Source organism: Phoca vitulina, unplaced genomic scaffold (genome assembly GCF_004348235.1).
Source record: "Phoca vitulina isolate PV1807 unplaced genomic scaffold, GSC_HSeal_1.0 scaffold12, whole genome shotgun sequence".
In the NCBI taxonomy this organism is placed as follows: domain Eukaryota; kingdom Metazoa; phylum Chordata; class Mammalia; order Carnivora; family Phocidae; genus Phoca; species Phoca vitulina.
The window spans coordinates 45,936,790-45,956,991 of record NW_022589715.1 but is presented as its reverse complement, the minus strand read 5'-3'; the positions used below and the strand labels follow the sequence as shown (position 1 = coordinate 45,956,991).

The 20,202-nt window shown below is 41.4% G+C and overlaps 1 protein-coding gene across 3 annotated transcripts in view; it reads left to right on the top strand.

The window, feature by feature from the left end:
- The first annotated feature begins 5,540 nt into the window (after positions 1–5,540).
- The window catches only part of MSH2 (mutS homolog 2), a 222,312-nt gene continuing 207,650 nt past the window's right edge, over positions 5,541–20,202 (top strand). For 2 of the 3 annotated variants that reach the window (XM_032411027.1, XM_032411025.1), the window contains exons 1-3: positions 5,541–5,805; positions 15,082–15,236; positions 19,298–19,576. In XM_032411027.1, coding sequence (XP_032266918.1) covers positions 5,595–5,805; positions 15,082–15,236; positions 19,298–19,576 — 645 coding nt within the window. In that variant the 5' untranslated portion in view covers positions 5,541–5,594. The remainder of the gene's footprint in view (positions 5,806–15,081; positions 15,237–19,297; positions 19,577–20,202) is intronic. The other variant, XM_032411028.1, reaches the window with a different exon arrangement.

Genomic DNA, 20,202 nt, shown 5'->3' with positions numbered 1-20,202 from the left:
TATGCCATCTGCAAATAGTGAAAGTTTTATTTCTTCCTTACCAATTTTGATGCCTTTTATTCCTTTTTCTTGTCCACTTGCTGTGGCTGGGACTTCTAGTGAGGGAATAAAAGTGGTGAGAGTGGACATCCTTGTCTTGTTCCTGACCTTAGGGGAAAAGCTCTCAGTTTTTCACCATTGAGTATGATGTTAGCTATGGGTTTTTTCATATGTGGCCTTTATTGTGTTGAGGTATGTTCCCTCTAAACCTACTTTGTTGAGGGTTTGTATCATGGAATGGATGTTGTACTTTGTCAAACATTTTATCATGCATCTATTCAAATGATCACATGGTTCCTACCCTTTCTCTTATTGATGTGATATATCATGTTGAGTGATTTGCAAATATTGAACCACTCTTGCATCCCAAGAATAAATCCACTTGATCATGGTGAATGATTTTTTTTTGAAGATTTTATTTATTTATTTATTTTCCAGAGAGAGAGAGAGAGAGCGAGCACAAGCAGGGTGAGTGGCAGGCAGAGGGAGAAGCAGGTTCCCTGCTGAGCAGGGAGCCTGATGTGGTACTCGATCCCAGGACCCTGGGTTCATGACCTGAGCCAAAGGCAGATGCTTAACTGAGCCACCCAGGTGTCTTGAATGAATTTTTTAAATGTATTGTTGCATTCTGTTTGCTAGTATTTTGTTGAGCATTTTTTGCATCTATGTTCATCAGAGATACTGGCCTCTAGTTCTCTTTTTTGTAGTGCCTTTATCTGGTTTTGGTTTCTGGGTAATGCTGGCCTCATAGAATGTATTTGGAAGTTTTCCTTCCTCTTCTACTTTTTGGAATAGTTTGAGAAGAATAGGTATTAACTCTTTAAATGTTTTGTAGAATTCACCTGTGAAACTGTATGGTTCTGGACTTTTATTTGTTGGGAGAGTTTTTTTGTTTTGTTTTGTTTTTTAATGTAGGCTCCACATCCAGTGTAAAGCTTTAATTCAAACCCTGAGATCAAGAGTCACATGCTCTGCTCACTGAGCCAGCCAGGTGCCCATGTTGGGAGTTTTTGATTACTGATTCAATTTCATTGCTGGTAATCAGTCTGTTCAAATTTTCTATCTTGTCCTGATTCAGTCTGGGGAGGTTATATATTTCTAGGAATTTATCTATTTCTTTTAGGTTGTCCAATTTGCTGGCATATAATTTTTCATAATATTCTCTTATAATCCTTTGTATTTCTGTGGTGTCAGTTATTTCTCCTCTCTCATTTCTGATTTTGTTTGAGTTATCTTTCTTTTTCTGATGAGTCTGGCTAATGGTTTATCAATTTTGTTGATCTTTTCATAGAACTAGCTCTTGGTTTCATTAATCCATTCTATTGTTTTTTTCAGTTTCCATTTCATTTATTTCTGCTCTAATCTTTATTATTTCCTCCCTTCTCCTGGTTTTAGGTTTTGTTTGTTCTTTTTTTTTTTTTCTAGCTCCACTAGGTGTAAGGTTAGGTTGTTTGAGATTTTTCTTGCTTCTTGTGATAGGCTTGTATTGCTATAAATATCCCTCTTAGACATCTTTGGCTGCATTCTAAAGATTTTGTACCATTGTGTTTTCATTTCTATTTGTCTCTATGTATTTTTTGGTTTCCTCTTTGATTTCTTGATTTCATTGTTTAGTAGTATGTTATTTACCCTCCTTGTATTTGTCCTCTTTCCAGATTTTTTCCTTGTGGTTGATTTCTAGTTTCATGGTATTGTGGTCAGAAAAGATGCATGGGGGGCACCTGGGTGGCTCAGTTGGTTAAGCAGCTGCCTTTGGATCTTAGGGGCCTGGGATTGAGCCCCACATCGGGCTCCCTGCTCAGCGAGGACTCTGCTTCTCCCTCTGCCCCTCATCCCACTCATGCTCTCTCTCTCTCTCTCTCTCAAATAAATAAAATCTTAAAGATGCATGGTATGACTTCAATCTTCTTGAATTTGTTGAGTTTGTTTTGTGGCCTAATATTTGATCTACTTTGGAAAATGTTCCATGTTCACTTAAAAAGAATATGTATTCTGCTGTTTTAGGTTGGAATGTTCTGAATATATCTGTTAAATCCATCTGGTCCAATGTGTCATTCAAAGCCACTGTTTCCTTGTTGATTTTCATGTGAACGATCAGTCTATTGATGTAAGTGGGGTGTTAAAGTCCACTACTATTGTATTACTATCAATTACTTCCTTTATGTTTGTTATTAGACTATTAAGTACTTTATGTATTTGGGTAATCCCATGTTGGGTGCATAAATGTGTATAATTTTTATATCTTCTTGGATTGTTCTGTTTATGATTATATAATGTCCTTCTTTGTCCCCTGTTGTAGTCTTTGTTTTAAAGTCTATTTTGTCCAGTATAAGTATTGCTACCCTGGCTTTCTTTTCACTTCTATTTGCATAACAAATGCATCTCCCTCCCTTCACTTTCAATCTGCACGTGTCTTTAGATTTCCGATGAGTCCCTTGTAGGCAGCATATACATAGGCCTTACTTTTTTTAAGAAGATTTTATTTATTGGGACGCATGGGTGGCTCAGTCAGTTAAGCGTCTGCCTTCGGCTCAGGTCATGATCCTGGGATCCTAGAATCAGTCCTGCATCAGGTTCCTTGCTCAGCTGTTTACAAAAGATTACAAAATATAAAGATTTTGTTTATTTATTTTATAGAGAGAGATGGAGAGACATGCAGGAGGTGGGGGTGGGGAAGGGGCAGAGGGAGAGAAGGAGAGAATCCCAAGCAGACTCTGCACTGAGCATGGAACCTAACACTGGGCTTGATCCCATGACTCGGAGACCATGACCTAAGCAGAAATCAAGAGTCAGACACTTAACCGACTGAGCTACCCAGATGCTCCAAGATTACAAAATATTTTCAAAGCTATTACCTCCTTTAATCCTCACATCAACCCTGGAGGTAGATATTATTATTACCATGCTGCCCCCCTCTGAACTATTTAGAATGTGAACTAGGAAAGGGGAGAGATGAGATGACACTCAAAGCCAAGTTATATAGAAGCAGTTATTGTGAGCCATAGTTCATTTATTTACAAACATTTCCTGCACACCCAATAGGTGCCAGGCCTTATGGTATACACAACGTGGGAAACAAAGGCAGAGGGAAACGGAGATAAAATTAAACGTCCTTATAACCTGCAGTCCATTGACAGATGCTTGAGATAGACAGATTATAACATTCCTCCAGGATCCTGAGTCTTCTTTAGCATATGAAAATTCTTTTGGAACTTCCCTTCTCTTTACTCCCTTCAGCCCCGAGGTATATAATCAGTTGCCCCGCACAATCCCTCTTTCTGCCCACGGGTCCTGTCCCATGCTTTCATAAAACCACCTTTTTGCACCGAAGACGGCTCAAGAATTCTTTCTTGGCTGTCAGCTCCAGACCCCACCAACACACCAACATTTAAAAAAATGACATCACACAGATGGTTAAGCATACAGAATCTGGAGCAAGACAGAACTCTAGCTCTACCACTTACTACCAACTCTGTAATCTTGGGTAAGTTCTTCACATCTCCAAGTTTCAATTTCTTCATTGTCGAATAAGAATAACAATAGTACCTAATACCAAGAGTTTTGAAGATTAAAACAGTAAACACATGTAAAACAAAGGAAAACACCTGACAGTCCATGAATGCTGATGAAGAGTAGCCATTATAATTAACTATAAACACCCATTGGTGTCCTCTCCAAGTGCTTAGTCCAAGAGGTGAACAGGTATCTCTAAAACAATGCAGCGAATAGTTATAATATGAATATGAATAAGGTGGTACTCCAGAAGATAATGCAACTAATTATACCTGTGGAAACTGGACAGGTTTGACTGAGGAGACATTTGGGCCTGGAAGACAGAATGATAACTAGCAGTTTGCTAGACAAAGAGCAGGAAAGGGCCATTCCAGAAGAGGGCCAAGTTTGTGTTGGAGCCACAAGTGTTGAAAGGGAAGGGGAATTTATTTTAATTATAATTATTATCTTTCAGTAAGCTCTCGGCCCAGCATGGGGCTTGAACTCAGGACCGGAGATCAATAGTCTTATGCTCTATGGACTGAGCCAGCCAGGTGCCAGGGAAGGGGAATTTACTGGCCCAGATCCCAGAGCTGCAGTGAGAGGCTAGAAGTACTGCAGGCTGCGGGAGCTGTAAGTTTGTTGCAAAGTAGTCTGCAGTTGGATGATCCACTTCCTCTGCTTCCCAAGGTATTTGAATTTTAACTTGCAGGCCAGTGGTTTCAGAACTGAACTGATTGTCAGGACTACCCAAGGAGGTTTTTAAAAACATCCCAACACCCCACCCTCAGAAATTCCAAGCCTTTATATGTGGGTGGGGCCCAGGAATACCTTTGAAAAGCCCCCCAGGGTAATTCTGCAGCTGAGTCCAGGTTGCGGCTGCTTCCATGGGCTAAGGGTGAGCTTAACAGGAGCGCACAATACCATTCCTAAGGCAGCTAACTGCAGGACACATCCTGACCTGCAGGTTTTTGCTCAATATTAAAAAAAAATTTCATCCTACCTTTGTTTTTCACCTGAACAGTTATCTTCTAACGGTTTACTTACTATACATTTACTTACTGTATCATCTGAATTCATTCACTAGAATGCAAACTGAACATTACTAGTGATCCTCAGATTCTAGAAGAGGCTGGCACATAGAAGGCCATATCAATGTTTTTGAATGTGGGCTCCTGGGTGGTTCATTCGTTAAGCATCTGCCTTCAGCTCAGGTCATGATCCCCGCGTCCTGGGATCGAGGCCCACATCAGGCTTCCTGCTCTGCCGGAGGCCTGAGTCTTCCTCTCCCACTCGCCCTGCTTGTGTTCCCTCTCTCTCTGTCAAATAAATAAAAATCTTTTTAAAAAATGTTTTTGAATGAGTCAGAGTGGAGGAAACGAGAATGTGGCTAGTACAGAGCAATAAGGAGGTTATGGAAAAACCTATAATCTTGATGTTGGCAGTTGGTTAAAAAGGAAAAGGAAAGGCTGTTAGGGAGAGAGGGTGGTGCAGTTTTATTTTTTTAATTCCAGTATTAACGTACAGTGTTATGTTACTTACAGGGGTACAATATAGTGATTCAACGATTGTATACATTACTCAGTGCTCAGAGAGGAGGTGAAGTTTTAAAAAAAAAGTAGTGATGGGGGAAAAGGCTGGTTTTTCCTTGTTCTCGAGGTTCTTTCTGATTTCACTCTCATGCTTCCGAGTACTAAACTCAAAACCGCCAGAGCGGCCCACCTGGCCGCCTTCCTTAACTACCTCTCCACCCGGATTCCACGCGAGCGCGGCAGAAACACCTGGACCTGAAATCTTTTAAGGATGGCCGTCTGCCAGGGTCGGCGCGCGACCTAGGTTTACGCGTGCGCAGTAGACAGAATTACCAGCGTGCGCGGGAAGCTGGGCCGCGTCCGCCTATGATTGGCTGCCGCGGCGGACTCCCACCCACCGAAACGCAGCGGTGGTTGTGATTGGGTGTCTCAGCAAAGGCCGGACGCCGCACGGGAGGGAGGGAAGGGAGGCGGGAAAGAGCTTAGGGGGGTCGCGCAGTTCCTTCTGGCAGGCGGTGAAGAGGTTCCGAAATGGCGGTGCAGCCGAAGGAAACGCTGCAGCTGGAGAGCGCGGCCGAGGTCGGCTTCGTGCGCTTCTTCCAGGCCATGCCGGAGAAGCCGACCACCACGGTGCGCCTCTTCGACCGGGGCGACTTCTACACGGCGCACCACGAGGACGCGCTGCTGGCTGCCCGAGAAGTGTTCAAGACCCAGGGGGTAGTCAAGTACATAGGGCCGGCAGGTGAGGGCCAGGACGGCGTGGGCGCCCCTCAGGCCGCGGGCGGCGAGCGGGCTCTCGGGCGAGGAGGCACGGGGGCGGGGACGTCGGTGCCTCCCAGGGATGGCGCTTTCGCCGGCCGCTGCCTGGCCAAGTGGGGCGCCATCCGCCCCTGCCCTGCCCCCGCCCTGAGTGTGTCCCTCTGCAGCGGCCCCAGACCTGAACTAACAACGGACACGGAGGGAGCGTCCACCCTGGCAGGCGTTTTAATACACTGTTCTTTTTCATTGCACAGCAGTCGCGTGGGTGTCGCCCGCGGCCCCGCCTTAGCCCTGTAGATCTCCCCCGCAAACTCCGGTCCGCGAGTGAGATTTAAAATAGGGGGTTTGGGAGATCATTTCATGTCACCAATGTGGTTTTGCCACACTCCACTTAACACCTCTGGTTCAGTGTGGGGATCTGGAACGGGTTGCTGTTAGACCTCGGACTTGGAGCCAAATTTCTTGGATTCACGTCGCGGCGCCTCCACTTAATAGCTGTGTGACTTTGGGTTACTAACGTATGTCTTTGCCTCAGCTCGGCATTGCGTGCCCTCCGTAATCCGACCCCATCTCCCCCGCATCATCTCTCCCTGTAAGGCTACAAACTTCTCACCCTATGTGAGCTAGATGTTCTAGATGTATTATGTTGATTGCTTTACTCCCCGGCATCGTTGTGATGATGGAAAGAGCATTCTGGGGGGAGTGAGGAGTCGTGGGTTCTAGTCCTGCCTTTGCCACATGCAGGTGGAATGTTAATATTTCATTCATCAGACAAAAATTTGTTGAGTGCTGCTGTGTCAGGGTTATGGACACTGGGAAAGACAGTATCCCTGCCTTCACAGAGCTCACTCTAGTGGAGAGCAAGGCAGAAATAATCAATAATTGAAGGTGAAGAACTGTGGAGGTGTGCACCATAGCAAGTTGTTGAAGAGGCATAGAAACAGGAATGGCAACAATTGGAGACCACAGAAGAAGCATTGGATGAGAAGCTAAATTCCACTTGAGTCTTGAAGGACTAGACGTTTGCTGGGGAGAGGGCCTGAAAGGGGGCAGATTGGTGTCTATGGAGCAGAGAACCTGGAGGAGGGTAGCCCAGGTGGGTGGGGCCAGAGGATGAAAGACTTTTTGTTGTTGTTGTACTGAGTTGAAATTTTATGCTGTAGGCCCAGAGGTTGGATGACAAGGTGGAGTGGTGTGTTGGATGTTTGGCTGTAAGATGGGGGTTGGGTTAGAAGGGGCAAGAGGAGAGAGATGAGGATCAGTGAAGACTAGCCAGAAATAGTGAGGGATGGCTTCATAGTTAATGATGGTCTAAGTTCCTTTCCAGTTTTAAACTTATTCAAGGCTAGTGCACTTAGCTCTCCTATTTTTGTATTATGCAGTTTAGAATAACTTAAGCATTTAAAATGATGTAAAAAGTTATAAACGTCCTTGTATGTTTGTGTAAATTGAATCACTGATTTTTCTAAGCACCTGTTAATGATTCTAATGCTTTTATTTTTCTAATTTAGATTATGAAAGGAGTAATGGATGCTAAGCATTACAGCCATTTATTGGGAAGGAAATTTAGTATGAATATCCAGAATCTTCTATACTGGAGTATAGACTTTTAAAAAACAAACATTTTCCTTTCATTGCTCTTAAAGGTTAAAATGTAGGTGTTTACTGGGCGCATTTCTAAGAATAATCTAGACAGTCACCTCCTATTCATGTTGAGAATAGTGTTAAAGGTGAATTTAACTTTTCAGAGATTAGCAAGTAAATGTGAGTTATTCCTAAGCATGTAGTTCTTAGGGTAGACGTTTATGCCAAACACACATTTTAGGTAAACGATTGTCCTAATATGTGTTTGGGTAGGATAATAACAGTAAAATTTTTTTTTTTTTTTCAGATTTTATTTATTCATTTGAGAGAGAGCACAAGCAGGGGGAGAAGCAGAGGGAGAGGGAGAAGCAGACTCCCCCGCTGAGCTGGGAGCCCAACATGGGGCTGGGTCCCAGGACCTGGAGATCATGACTTGAGCCGAAGGCAGACACTTAACCATCTGAGCCACCCAGTTGCCCTGGATAATAACAGTTATAAAAAGATTGATCATTTGTTACTAGAAATTGGCTGAAATAAGTGAAAGAAGGAGGGACTCAAAAATGTCCCGGGGATTCCCAAAGTGGGTGTCTTGAAGTTTTCACTGTGCAAGGTGCAGTGTAACCGAGCATCTTTTTAAATAACGTAAGGCTGCCCATACTTGTTTCTTGGGAGGAATTTTCCTTCATTTTATTATTATACCATTTAGGTAAAGGGTTAACAAAACCTTTTCCTATGCTTCTCTATTCCACCTGGAAACCATGATCAAGTTAAGAAGGTTAGTTAGGTTTCTAGGCAGCATTGCTTATTGCAGAAATGACCCTAGATTGGTAAATTATATCTGGACTGTAGCGCCCGATGAACTATAAATACCTGATGAGGATCCCATGCACTTGCACTTGAGGCAAATCTCGGAGCCTATGACCTTTCCAGCATTCTTTAGCATTCAGACTTGTCTCTGACTATAGAAAGCAGAAATTGTTAGAACTCCCTCAATTTTCCTGCCCTCAAACCTATACTTTTTTTTTTTTAATATAACTGGTTTGTTGAGGTATTATTCACATAAAATATGATTCACACATTTATTTATTTTTGATTCACACATATAAAGTATACATTTCAGTGTTTTGTTTTATAATTCAGGGGTTTTTAGTATATTCACAAAGTTAAGCAACCATCATCACAGTACATCTTTTTTTTTTTTTTTAAGATTTTATTTATTTATTTGAGAGAGAGAATGAGAGAGAGCATGAGAGGGGGGAGGGTCAGAGGGAGAAGCAGACTCCCTCCTCAGCAGGGAGCCTGATGTGGGACTCGATCCCGGGACTCCAGGATCATGACCTGAGCCACCAGGCGCCCCATTTTTTTTTTTTTAAAGTAGGCTCCATGCCCAGTGTAGAGCCCAACATGGGGCTTGAACTCAACGACCCTGAGATCAAGACCTGAGCTGAGCTAAGATTTGGACACTCAACTGACTGAGCCACCCAGGTGCCCCACCACAGTGCATCTTATTTATTTATTTTTATTTATTTTTTTAAGTAATCTCTATACCCAACATGGGGCTCGACCTCGACCCTGAGATCAAGAGTTGGATGGATGCTCTACTGACTGAGCCAGCCAGGTGCCCCCACAGTAAAATTTTTTTTTTTTTTTTTTTAAAGATTTTTTATTTATTTATTTGAGAGAGAGAGAATGAGAGAGAGCAAGCACATGAGAGGGGGGAGGGTCAGAGGGAGAAGCAGACTCCCTGCCGAGAAGGGAGCCCGATGCGGGACTCGATCCAGGGACTCCAGGATCATGACCTGAGCCGAAGGCAGTCGCTTAACCAACTGAGCCACCCAGGCGCCCCCCCCACAGTAAATTTTTAAAACATTTTTGTCCCCAAAAGAAACCGTGTACCCATTAGCAGTCACACACACACACACACACACCCCCACACCCACCCACCCACCCACCCACACCCCAGTTCTCCCAATGCTAGGCAACCACTAACCTGCCATCTCTCTAGATTTGCTTATTCTGGACATTTCATAAAAATGGAATCATAAGGGTGCCTGGATGGCTCAGTTTGTTAAGCATCTGCCTTCGGCTCAGGTCATGATCCCAGGGTCTTGGAATCGAGTCCCACATTGGGCTCCCTGCTCAGCGGGAAGTATGCTTCTCCCTCTCCCTCTGCCCCTCCCCCTGCTCATGTGTGCATGCGTGCGCTCTCTCTCTCAAATAAATAAAATTAAAAAAAAAAATGGAATCATAAAATATGTGGTCTTTCATGACTGGCTTCTTTCACTTTTCAAGATTTCTCTCTGCTATCAGTACTTTATTCCTTTTTATTGCCAAATAATATTCTATTGTATGGATATACCATATCTTGGTTTTATCCATTTTCCAGTTCACAGACATTTGGGTTATTTCCTGAACCTATACTTTTTAATTTCATCTGTACCCATTCTTTCCTCCCTATTGTGTCAGTGAAGAGATGAGCCTTTTGCTTTGGTCTGGATCCCAATCCCGTCTTCTCAGAGGTAGCTTTCTGTTTTCTCTATCTGGCTCATTCTATTCGCATTTAGACTTATCTTTTTAGCTACTTTTAATCTTCAACTTTTAGTGCTCACAGTGTTATAAAAAAGCCCTGTGAGTTGGGTTAGTACCTAGCTCCAATTTATAAATAAGGAATGTGAGTCACTGAAAAAGAAAGTTACTTAGTTTGTGCATCTTTTGTTGTCAAAACTCAACTTAGAAAGCATCTCCCTTTGGAAGCCTTTGTTGATTCCCATGTTAAGACTGCCTGGTTAGCTGCCCTGCCCCTCTTAGGTATTCCCTGCTCTTGGATCTTCTCCTTACCTTAGACACAGCATTTATTCTACCTATTGCCTGTCTATCCCAATAGACTGAAAGCTCTTAGAGAGCAGGATCTATGTTTTAACTAATGTCTGCCTCTGAACCCTAGCCCCTGGGACAACGTCCACATGTAGCAGGCACATGGTAATTGTCAGGTGAATGAGGTTGGGGTCTCCAAATTATTCTTGAAGAGAAGAATCTTGTACAAACCTGAGGCTATTCCTTCTGCTGTACCCCAGGTGGAGGCTGGGTAGCTTTCTGTTCCTGTTCCCCTTATTTCACACCAGGAGGTCAGTTTTACTTCCTAGCTGGTTAGACAAAGCCTACAATGCCAGTCTCTTTACCAGCAACATAGAGTAGCTATACTTTAGGTGCTTGTCAGTAAATAAGACTTAATGCACTGCCACCCAGTATGTCACAGAAACTCCTTTGAGAGAAATAGTATCTTTGGAGGATAACCTTGGCAGCTGGGCAGCCTGATTGTACATTAGCAATGGAGATAGGGGAGGCCATGGAGGGAGGGGAATCACCTCATTTGTCTCTTCACCCCACCCACTCTTAAGAAATCACCACTGTTATGAATCTGTGTTCCTGTTGAAAGCGTCAGTATTAAAGAGACCAGATTGCTCTGGATTCTTCTATCTAGAACCAGGTAGATAACATTGATGTGCAAAGTAGTTGGGTATAAGAGGGAGTGGTGGGCCTTGTGGATCTGAGAGTGCTTGTTCATCCTGTGATGGCATTCAATTTCAGGTGCTTTAAAAACCCTATGCTGTCAAGACTGTTCTCCAGGCACATCCTACTTGTTTAATGACTTAAGAGCTATTTCAGAATTTTGCCAGACTAATGTTTTTTTTTCCCTCTCAGATTTGTTTTTGCTGAGTTGGACTTTACATTTTGCCTTTTAATTTAAAGGATGATATGAAAAACAGTGGGGTTTTTTTGTTTTCTTTTTTTAAAGATTTTATTTATTTATTTGACGGAGAGAGACACAGCGAGAGAGGGAACACAAGCAGGGGGAGTGGGAAAGGGAGAAGCAAGTTTCTCGCGGAGCAGGGAGCCCGATGCGGGGCTCGATCCCAGGACCCTGGGATCATGACCTGAGCCGAAGGTAGACGCTTAACAACTGAGCCACCCAGGTGCCCCTGAAAAACAGTGTTTTTGAACTCTTGTGTTTACTGGAAGTTGCTGGTAATACAGTGGCGTTTATCAGTGCCTTTAGGAGAAATTCTTCTCTGATTTTGTATTAACTCTAGTTTGCTGCTTTCCTTTTCTTTTCTTTTTCTTTTTTTTTTTTTTTAAAGATTTTATTTGTTAGAGAGACCCTGCACTAGCAGGGGTAAGGGGCAGAGGGAGAGAGAGAGAATCTAAAGTGGACTCCACACAGAACCCAGCTTGGGGCTCGATCTCAGAACCATGAGATCATGGCCTCAGCCAAAACCAAGAGTTGGAAACTTAACTGACTGAGCCACCCAGGTGCCTCTGCTGCTTTTCTTGAGCAAGTTTTTTTTCCCTTCATTTTTATTTTTATGACGTCTTTATAATGAATAATGTTACTCATGTCGAATTCAACTGGATGGATTGGTAGGGTGACCGGTCATTCTGATTTGCTTGGGACCAAGGGGGCTCCTGGAACATTGGACTTTGAGTATTAAAACTAAGAGAGGCTTGGGCAAAATGGGATGAGTGCTAGGCAAAACCAGGAAATTATTTATTAATTAATTATTTTTAAAGATTTTATTTATTTGACAGAGAGGGAGAGAGCACAAGCAGGGGGAGCGGCAGGCAGAGGAGAAGCAGGCTTCCCGCTGAGCAGGGAGCCTGATGTGGGGCTTGATCCCAGGACCCCGGGATCATGACCGGAGCCGAAAGTAGACACGTAACCTACTGACCACCCAGGCGCCCCCAAACCAGGAAATAATTTAGATAGGGCCGACCATTCCACTCAGGTTCTGATCCTGAGTGAGTGTTAGTTGGGAGATAGAAGTCTGTTGCAGGCTGGAGGCCTTCGGTCTCGCACATGCCTCTGAGAATGTGAGTACAGGCCTTGTTGAATGGGATTCTAGAGTAAACATAATTTTCATATAGCTTGCTTTCTAAATGCAAGCTAAAAAAATAAAAAAAGCTAAAAAAAATGCAAGCTAAAGAAACAGCAGTCTATTCAAGTTTCTAAGAAAATGACTGTTAAACATACTGAGTTGAAAACTGGTGGCCTACATAGTGTTTTGCTCTAAGTTTGAACTGATTGCCTGTATTTTAAAGATTGGGAGATTTCAGGGAAAAAATTCATATTTTGAGCTGCTTCTGAAAAATCTGCACAGTTGAAAACTCGGGGTGTAAATATCCCTGCAGTTCAGCAGTGGGTTTGGAGCTGAGTGGCTGCTCTCTCTGACATAGTCTAGATTCCTCCTTTAACCTGATGTGCTTTCCTTCTTTTGTCACTGTTCCCACCACTCCATATGGTCTCTTTTGAAGCCACTTGTCATGTCAGCTCTGTTGTTGCTCTTCTTTTGGCTTCCTTTGCTTGTTTGGTACCTGCCTGGTTCCTGTAGATATTTGTTTGCCAGTCCTGGGTGAGGTAATGAGGAATGTTCTAGGGAAGAACCTTAGGCAAGATTGGAGCCCTTTTTCAGGGTGTCTGACAGTGGGAATTCTTGCTAGTACTTGTAACTAATGAAAGGGATATTGGAAGTCTCAGCTGTCCTTAGCTGTACAAAACAATTGCCTTATGTCATTTAATTAATCTTTGTGCTTGTTTATGTTTGATATGTGTACTTGGCATGATCTGTTACTAAATTTAGGTTACAGGAGCACCTGGGTGACTCAGTCGTTAAACGTCTGCCTTAGGCTCAGGTTATGATCCCAGGTTCCAGGAATCGAGCCCTGCATCGGGCTCCTTGCTTCGCGGGAAGCCTGCTTCTCCCTCTCCCACTCCCCCTGCTTGTGTTCCCTCTCTCACTGTGTCTCTCTCTGTCAAATAAATAAATAAAATCTTTAAAAAAAAAAATTCAGGTTACATCTTTTTTTTTATTTTTTCAAAGATTTATTTATTTGACAGAGCACGTGAGCACTCACACAGGTAGGCCAAGCAGCAGGCAGAGGGAGAGGGAGAAGCAGACTCCCTGCTGATCAGGGAGCCTGATGTGGGACTCGATCACAGGACCGTGGAATCAAAGGCAGATGCTTAACCACCTGAGCCACCCAGACGCCCCTTAGGTTAAATCTTTAATAAGATCCAGAATTGTCAGCATAATCTACAAGTATCACCTTTATTTTTATTTATTTTAAAATATTTATTAGAGAACAAGCGAGAGCACAAGCAGGGGGAGAGGGAGAAGCAGGCTCTCCCCGCTGAGCAGGGAGCCCGATGTGGGGCTGGATCCCAGGACCCTGGGATCATGACCAGAACTGAAGGCAGCTACTTAATTGACTGAGCCACCCAGGAACCCCCAAGTATTACCTTTAAATGAATAATTGGTATTACCTCTCCTGTATGAAAATTGAGTTTTTATTCCATTTGGTGGTATGGGTGATTTTATTAATTTTGTAGGAAATTGATAATTGCAAATCAAAACTAAGGTGGGACACTTCCCTATCTAATAAGAGTTCTTGACCTTGGCACTATTGATATTTTGGACTGAATAATTTGTTGTTGTGAGGGGCTATCCTGTGCATGTTTAACAGCAACTCTGCCTCACCATTAGATTCCATTAGTACTCCCCTTTCCTCCGTCCCCCAGTTGTGACAACCCAAATGTTCCCAGACATTGGCAAATGTCTGCTAGAGAAGCAAGATTGTTCCCAGTTGAGTAGTGATCTAAGATAAAGACCAGAAAGTTTTAAAACTCTTGTTGTTGATTGGATAGGGGAAATAGATGCACTCATACTTATGGATGATAGTATTAATTGCCACAGCCAACCAAGGAGAATAGTCTGGCAATATTTATCAAAATTACTCATATTCTTTGATAATTTCCAGTTTTGGGGCTTTATCTTACAGATGTACTCACATGTTTGGGGAGTGAAGCATGTACAAGATTATTTATGCAGCATTGTTGTAATAGCAGAGACTGGAAACAACCTATATGTCCATCAGTAAGACTAAATTATAGAACATCCTCAGAGCCATTGGAATGTTTGCAGCTGTAAACAGAAAGGAGCTGATTGTACTGATGAACAACCTCCAGAATATATTAAAATTTAAAAAAAGCCAAGATATAGAACAGTGTTTGTAGTATGCACTTACTGATAAAAGAGAGGAACAAAGTAATGCTTGTGTGCACAGCTTGTGTTTGGGAATATATTTTATAAACTTGATAGCACTTGGCTGGTGAATTGGATGTGTAGGCTATCGGTGAAAGGGAAGTCTCCTTTGCTGTACTTTTTTGAACCTTTGAATTTTGATCTGTGTTACCTAGAACATTTTGCAGTGAATAATGACTAATTCATTTTTATGGACTTTTTGGAAAAAGTTTAATTCCGTACAAGCACTAATATAGTTACAAGACTTTTATTCAGACTTCTGAGAAACTAATTATAAGAAAGGACAAGTAAGTTTAGCTATATATGTATATATTCATTCTTTTTATCTTTGTATCTTCTTAATTTTTTATTTTGATGTGTAGGTTCCACAGAAGGGGGCCGAGTGGGGTGCTACATCTATACACCTTTTTATACCCTTCAACTGGGACGAGTAATAAGTGCTTGATAAATAGTTTATTGAAGGAATGAATTACTGAGAGAAGAATTTAGCTTCAGGGGAGCCATTGTTTTGAGTACTTGAACACTTACTACTTTAAATCCTCAAATCTGTAACATGTATTTTTAATATTTTTCTTTAGGAACAAAGACTCTGGAGAGTGTTGTGCTTAGTAAAATGAATTTTGAATCTTTTGTAAAAGATCTTCTTCTAGTTCGACAGTATAGAGTTGAAGTTTATAAGAATAGAGCTGGAAATAAGGCCTCAAAGGAGAATGATTGGTATTTGGCATTTAAGGTAATTATCTTCCTCTTTAATTTGGTTATGAGTTTTAAGAGTAGAAAAAATAATGATGTGGGGGAATTCTGTTGTGTGTTTTAATATTTTAATCAGGTTGTGATAATAAAATGTTTTGAGAAATAAATATTCGTTAGCATGTGGTTTTTAAAATCACAGTTTAATAGCAATTTAGAAATTCAGTAAATCCTTATTATGAAAATGTGAGCTTAGTCAGTATCCCTGAAACCTAAATAAAATAGACTTTATATAAAATTGAATACCAGCATTAAACAAAGATTTGATTTTACTGTTTTTAAAGTAGTATCACACAGATTTAGTGTATCCCGAATATCTCATTTATACACATTTGTTTTTTAAGATTAAAAAAAATTTTGAAGATTTTATTTATTTCTTTATTTGCAAGAGAGAGACAGCATGAGTGGGAGGGGCAAGAGGGAGAGGGAGAGAGAGAATCTCAAGCAGACTCCACGTTGAGCATGGAGCCAGACGTGGGGCTCTATCCCAGTACCCTTAGATCATGACCTAATCAAGAGTCAGACGCTTAACAGACTGAGCCACCCAGGCACCCTATTTTTATTTTTTTTATTTTTTATTTTTTTATTTTTTTATTTTTTTTTTAAAAGATTTTATTTATTTATTTGAGAGAGAGAGAATGAGAGAGACAGCACATGAGAGGGGGAGGGTCAGAGGGAGAAGCAGACTCCCTGCCGAGCAGGGAGCCCGATGTGGGACTCGATCCAGGGACTCCAGGATCATGACCTGAGCCGAAGGCAGTCGCTCAACCAACTGAGCCACCCAGGCGCCCTTTTTATTTTATTTTTAAAGATTTATTTATTTGAGGGGCGCCTGGGTGGCTCAGTCAGTTAAGCGTCTGCCTTCAGCTCAGGCCATGATCCCAGGGTTCTGGGATCGAGCCCCACGTTGGGCTCCTGCTAGTGCTTTCTCCCTATCCCTTTCTCTCTCTCTCTCTCTCTCAAATAAAATCTTTAAAAAAAAAAAAGATTTTTTTATTTGAGAAAGAGCTCGAGAGCAAGTTAGGGGAGGGACAGAGGGAGAGATTTTCAAGCAGACTCCCCACTGAGCAGGAGCCCCAAGGCCAGCTCAATCTCATAACCTTGAGATCATGACCTGAGCAGAAATCAAGAGTCTGGCACTTAACTGGCTAAGCCACCCAGGCACCCCCCCCTTTTTTATTCTCAAATTTTTTTTATTTTTTAAACTTTATTTATTAATTTAAAATAATCTCTGCACCCAACGTGGGGCTTGAATTTACAATCGAGTCACGTGCCAGCCAGGCGCCCCTCATTTGTACACATTTGTAATGTGTTTGTATCTTTGTATGTCCTTTCTCTTCCATTAACTTTATAATTTTTTATAAGTCAGGAACTTTAATGGTGATCATATTTCTTGGTGTCCCTAGAAAGGCTCATTGACATGAATGCTTCTATGCCTTCATGGACATAGTAGTGCTATTTTGTTTTGTATAATGATACCTTCGTTGTTAGTCTGTAAGGTCCTGTGTTTGATGTTCAAATGCAGTGCCTGCAGAGTAGGTTCCCAGTAGTAGGTTCCCAATAATACTGGAATAAATTAATGGTTAGAATGTAGTTGGGGAGGCGAGATTTATTCTCGAAAGGGAGTAAATGTGTGATAAGGGAGACAGTGCTCTGGGCTTATAGTCAGCATATGTTCTTTTCTCAGCTGTCCCTCTGGGTGTCCTTGGCAAATTTCCCAACCTTCTCTTGGATCTGTTTCTCCATAAACAGTAAAATTAGAAGGTTTTTTTTTTTTTTTATGTTTTCCAATTTGAAAATCCTTTGATTTTTTTTTTTCTTGTGAGGTTTAATAGAATACTTAAACATTTGATCTTGGTACTACCCCAAATATAATTTTTTTTTCTTTTTTAAGATTTATTTATTTATTTGTCAGAGAGAAAGAGAGAAAGAACGCAACAGGGGGAACAGCAGGCAGATGGAGAAACAGGCACCCTGCTGAGCAGGGAGCCCAATGCAGGACTCGTTCCCAGGACCCTGGGACCATGACCGGAGCCGAAAGCAAATGTTTAACCAACTGAGTCACCCAGGCATCCTCAAATATAATCTTCTTCAATCTTTGTTCCATAGTGTGTCCTTCTCCCCCTCCCCACCTTTGTAAATGTAGACATTTACTGAAGATTATATCTGGGTGGGAGAATTTAGCATTTAACATTGTAGAGTTTCCTGGGGATTTTCATTGGTGTTTCCCTGAGAATGGTGGGGCTTTTATTTAGAGTTTTAGCCTATGTCTTGAAAGATTTTAGTAGAAAATTGAGGGTACCACAAAGTGATGTTTTCTATCTCATTCTTCACAGAACTCAGTAACACCAAAATGTGGAATCCTAAGTTTAAGAGATTACCTTATCAGCCCATCACACCTCACTCTGACATATCAGAATCCTTCAAGATGAATTCTCCTTAACCCCTACCTTTTACATTGGGGACATTTTTTTCAAATATTTATTTTTATCAGATTAAAAAGGTGGTATCTTCATCCTGACATGTTAAGTTCAGATCTAAAACTGCAAAAACTGATTTATCATTACATTTTTTAGCTTATTGATTCTGTGATAAAGTTTAGTGATATTTAAAATAGTTGATCTCTATGATTGGTTTTTTTCTCATGTTCTCAGTGGTATGTTCAGAGCAGGAAAAGATCTTGGATACCATTTAGTTCACAGGTTACCAGTCTTAATCATTTTCAAGAACCCAATTTTATTAGCTACTGGTTCCCTTTTGAGAGTTTTTTAAAGGTGTGCTTCATAATCTGTGCAAATCCAAAGTATATACGTAAAAGTACGATGTTTACATTTGCAATTGAATCTGCTTTTAAAATTTGAATGCAAGATAATGCTTTTTCCATTTCATTAAAAAAAATTTTTTTAAAGGGTGCCTGGCTGGCTCAGTTGGTAGAGCATGCAACTCTTGATCTCAGGATCATGAGTTCAAGCGTTGGGCATGGAGCCTACTTTAAGAAAAAATAATAAGCAAAATAAAAAATTTTAAAAAGATTTTAAGTAATTTTTACACCCAACATGGGGCTCAGACTCACAACCCTGAGATCAAGAGTCCCATGCTCTTATGACTGAGCCAACCAGGTGCCCCCTTCCATTTCATTTTTGATCCAGATTTTAATCAACAATCCATAGTTATAAGATATTTAGAATCATGTTATAAAAAATAAATGATTGTCATGATTATGACGCTAAACACCTTCAGGAACTACTGAACTGTTGATGGCTGTTGGTTGCTTAAGACTGGCTGTCACCATGGTCATTTGGACAATTTGTGACTATCTCCTGTTTCATAGCATGGGCCGTCAATTGCCCCCAAAAATGCCATATGCTACCAGCATATTTCAGCTTCTGATCAGGTTGAAATATGTAGTGTCACCCACTGACCTGACACAAGTTCAGCCAAAAGCAAAGAAACTTGAACCTTTAGTTGACTTGTGTAGTCTTAGAAGATTAGTCTTAGAGATTTCTAATCTTTTTGAAATACTGAAAATAGGTCAAGGACCCTGTATTTGGAAATCACTGATATAGAACAATCTCTGCCTTTTACAGATAAATATATTGATAGAGAATTGACTTTCCGAGGTCAGCATTTTTAGCTAATTTTACTGGTCTCCTGTGTGGTATAGTCAGTGAAAATACTGGTATGTGCAACTAATGGGTAGATATTTTCACAGGATATAGAAATTTAAGCATACCATTGATAGGATTATCACTTTGGACACCTTAATGATTATGTGTATAAATCCAGTGCCAAATTTCAAATTGAAAATCTCTTTTGATACGTTTATTTTTAGATATGACCAAGTGTCCTGAAAATAATTGGAAAAATAGGGAGGATACTTTATAGAAAATGAGGTAATAATAATTGGAATATATTGTTATAAGCAGTTTTTTGTAAGAGAAAATTTTGTTAATAAAATTGGTCAGGGTTGGGTAATGCTTGTTTACTAGTAAAATTTTAAAGTACAGTCAACAGTTCTTAAAATTTTTCTTTATCTTTGTTAAGGCTTCTCCAGGTAATCTTTCTCAGTTTGAAGACATTCTCTTTGGTAACAATGATATGTCAGCTTCCATTGGTGTCGTGGGTGTTAAAATATCTACAGTTGATGGCCAAAGACAGGTCGGAGTTGGGTATGTTGACTCCATACAGCGGAAGCTAGGACTTTGTGAGTTCCCCGACAATGATCAGTTCTCCAATTTGGAGGCTCTGCTGATTCAGATTGGACCAAAGGAATGTGTTTTACCAGGAGGAGAGACTGCTGGAGACATGGGAAAATTGAGGCAGGTAAGGGAATCAAGTTAGTGATGGAGGAAAATCTAAGCCTAGGAAAGACTAATTAACATGATAGACACTGTTTTATTTAAAAAAAAAACAACAAAAACTTCAAAAGTCAATTTTTTGTATCTAAATACAGTAACATATTTTCAGGAAAATCTTGATGTTCATCTTTCACAGGAACTTTGTATCTTTTTTTTTTTTTAAAGATTTTATTTATTTAACAGAGAGAGACACAGTGAGAGAGGGAACACAAGCGGGGGGAGTGGGAGAGGGAGAAGCAGGCTTCCCGCGGAGCAGGGAGCCCAATGCGGGGCTCGATCCCAGGACCCGATGATCATGACCTGAGCTGAAGGCAGACGTTTAACGACTGAGCCACCCAGGCGCCTCCTTTTTTTTCCCGAAAAAGATTCTATTTATTTATTTGACAGAGAGGGAGAGTAGGAACACAAGCAGGCGGAGTGGGAGAGGGAGAAGCAGGCTTCCTGCGGAGCAGGGAGCCTGATGTGGGGCTCAATCCCAGGACCCTGGGATCATGACCTGAGCCAAAGGCAGATGCCTAATGACTGAGGCACCCAGGCGCCCCAGGAACTTTGTATCTTTAAGAGGACGTTAGAACAGGCTGTTTTTTGTTG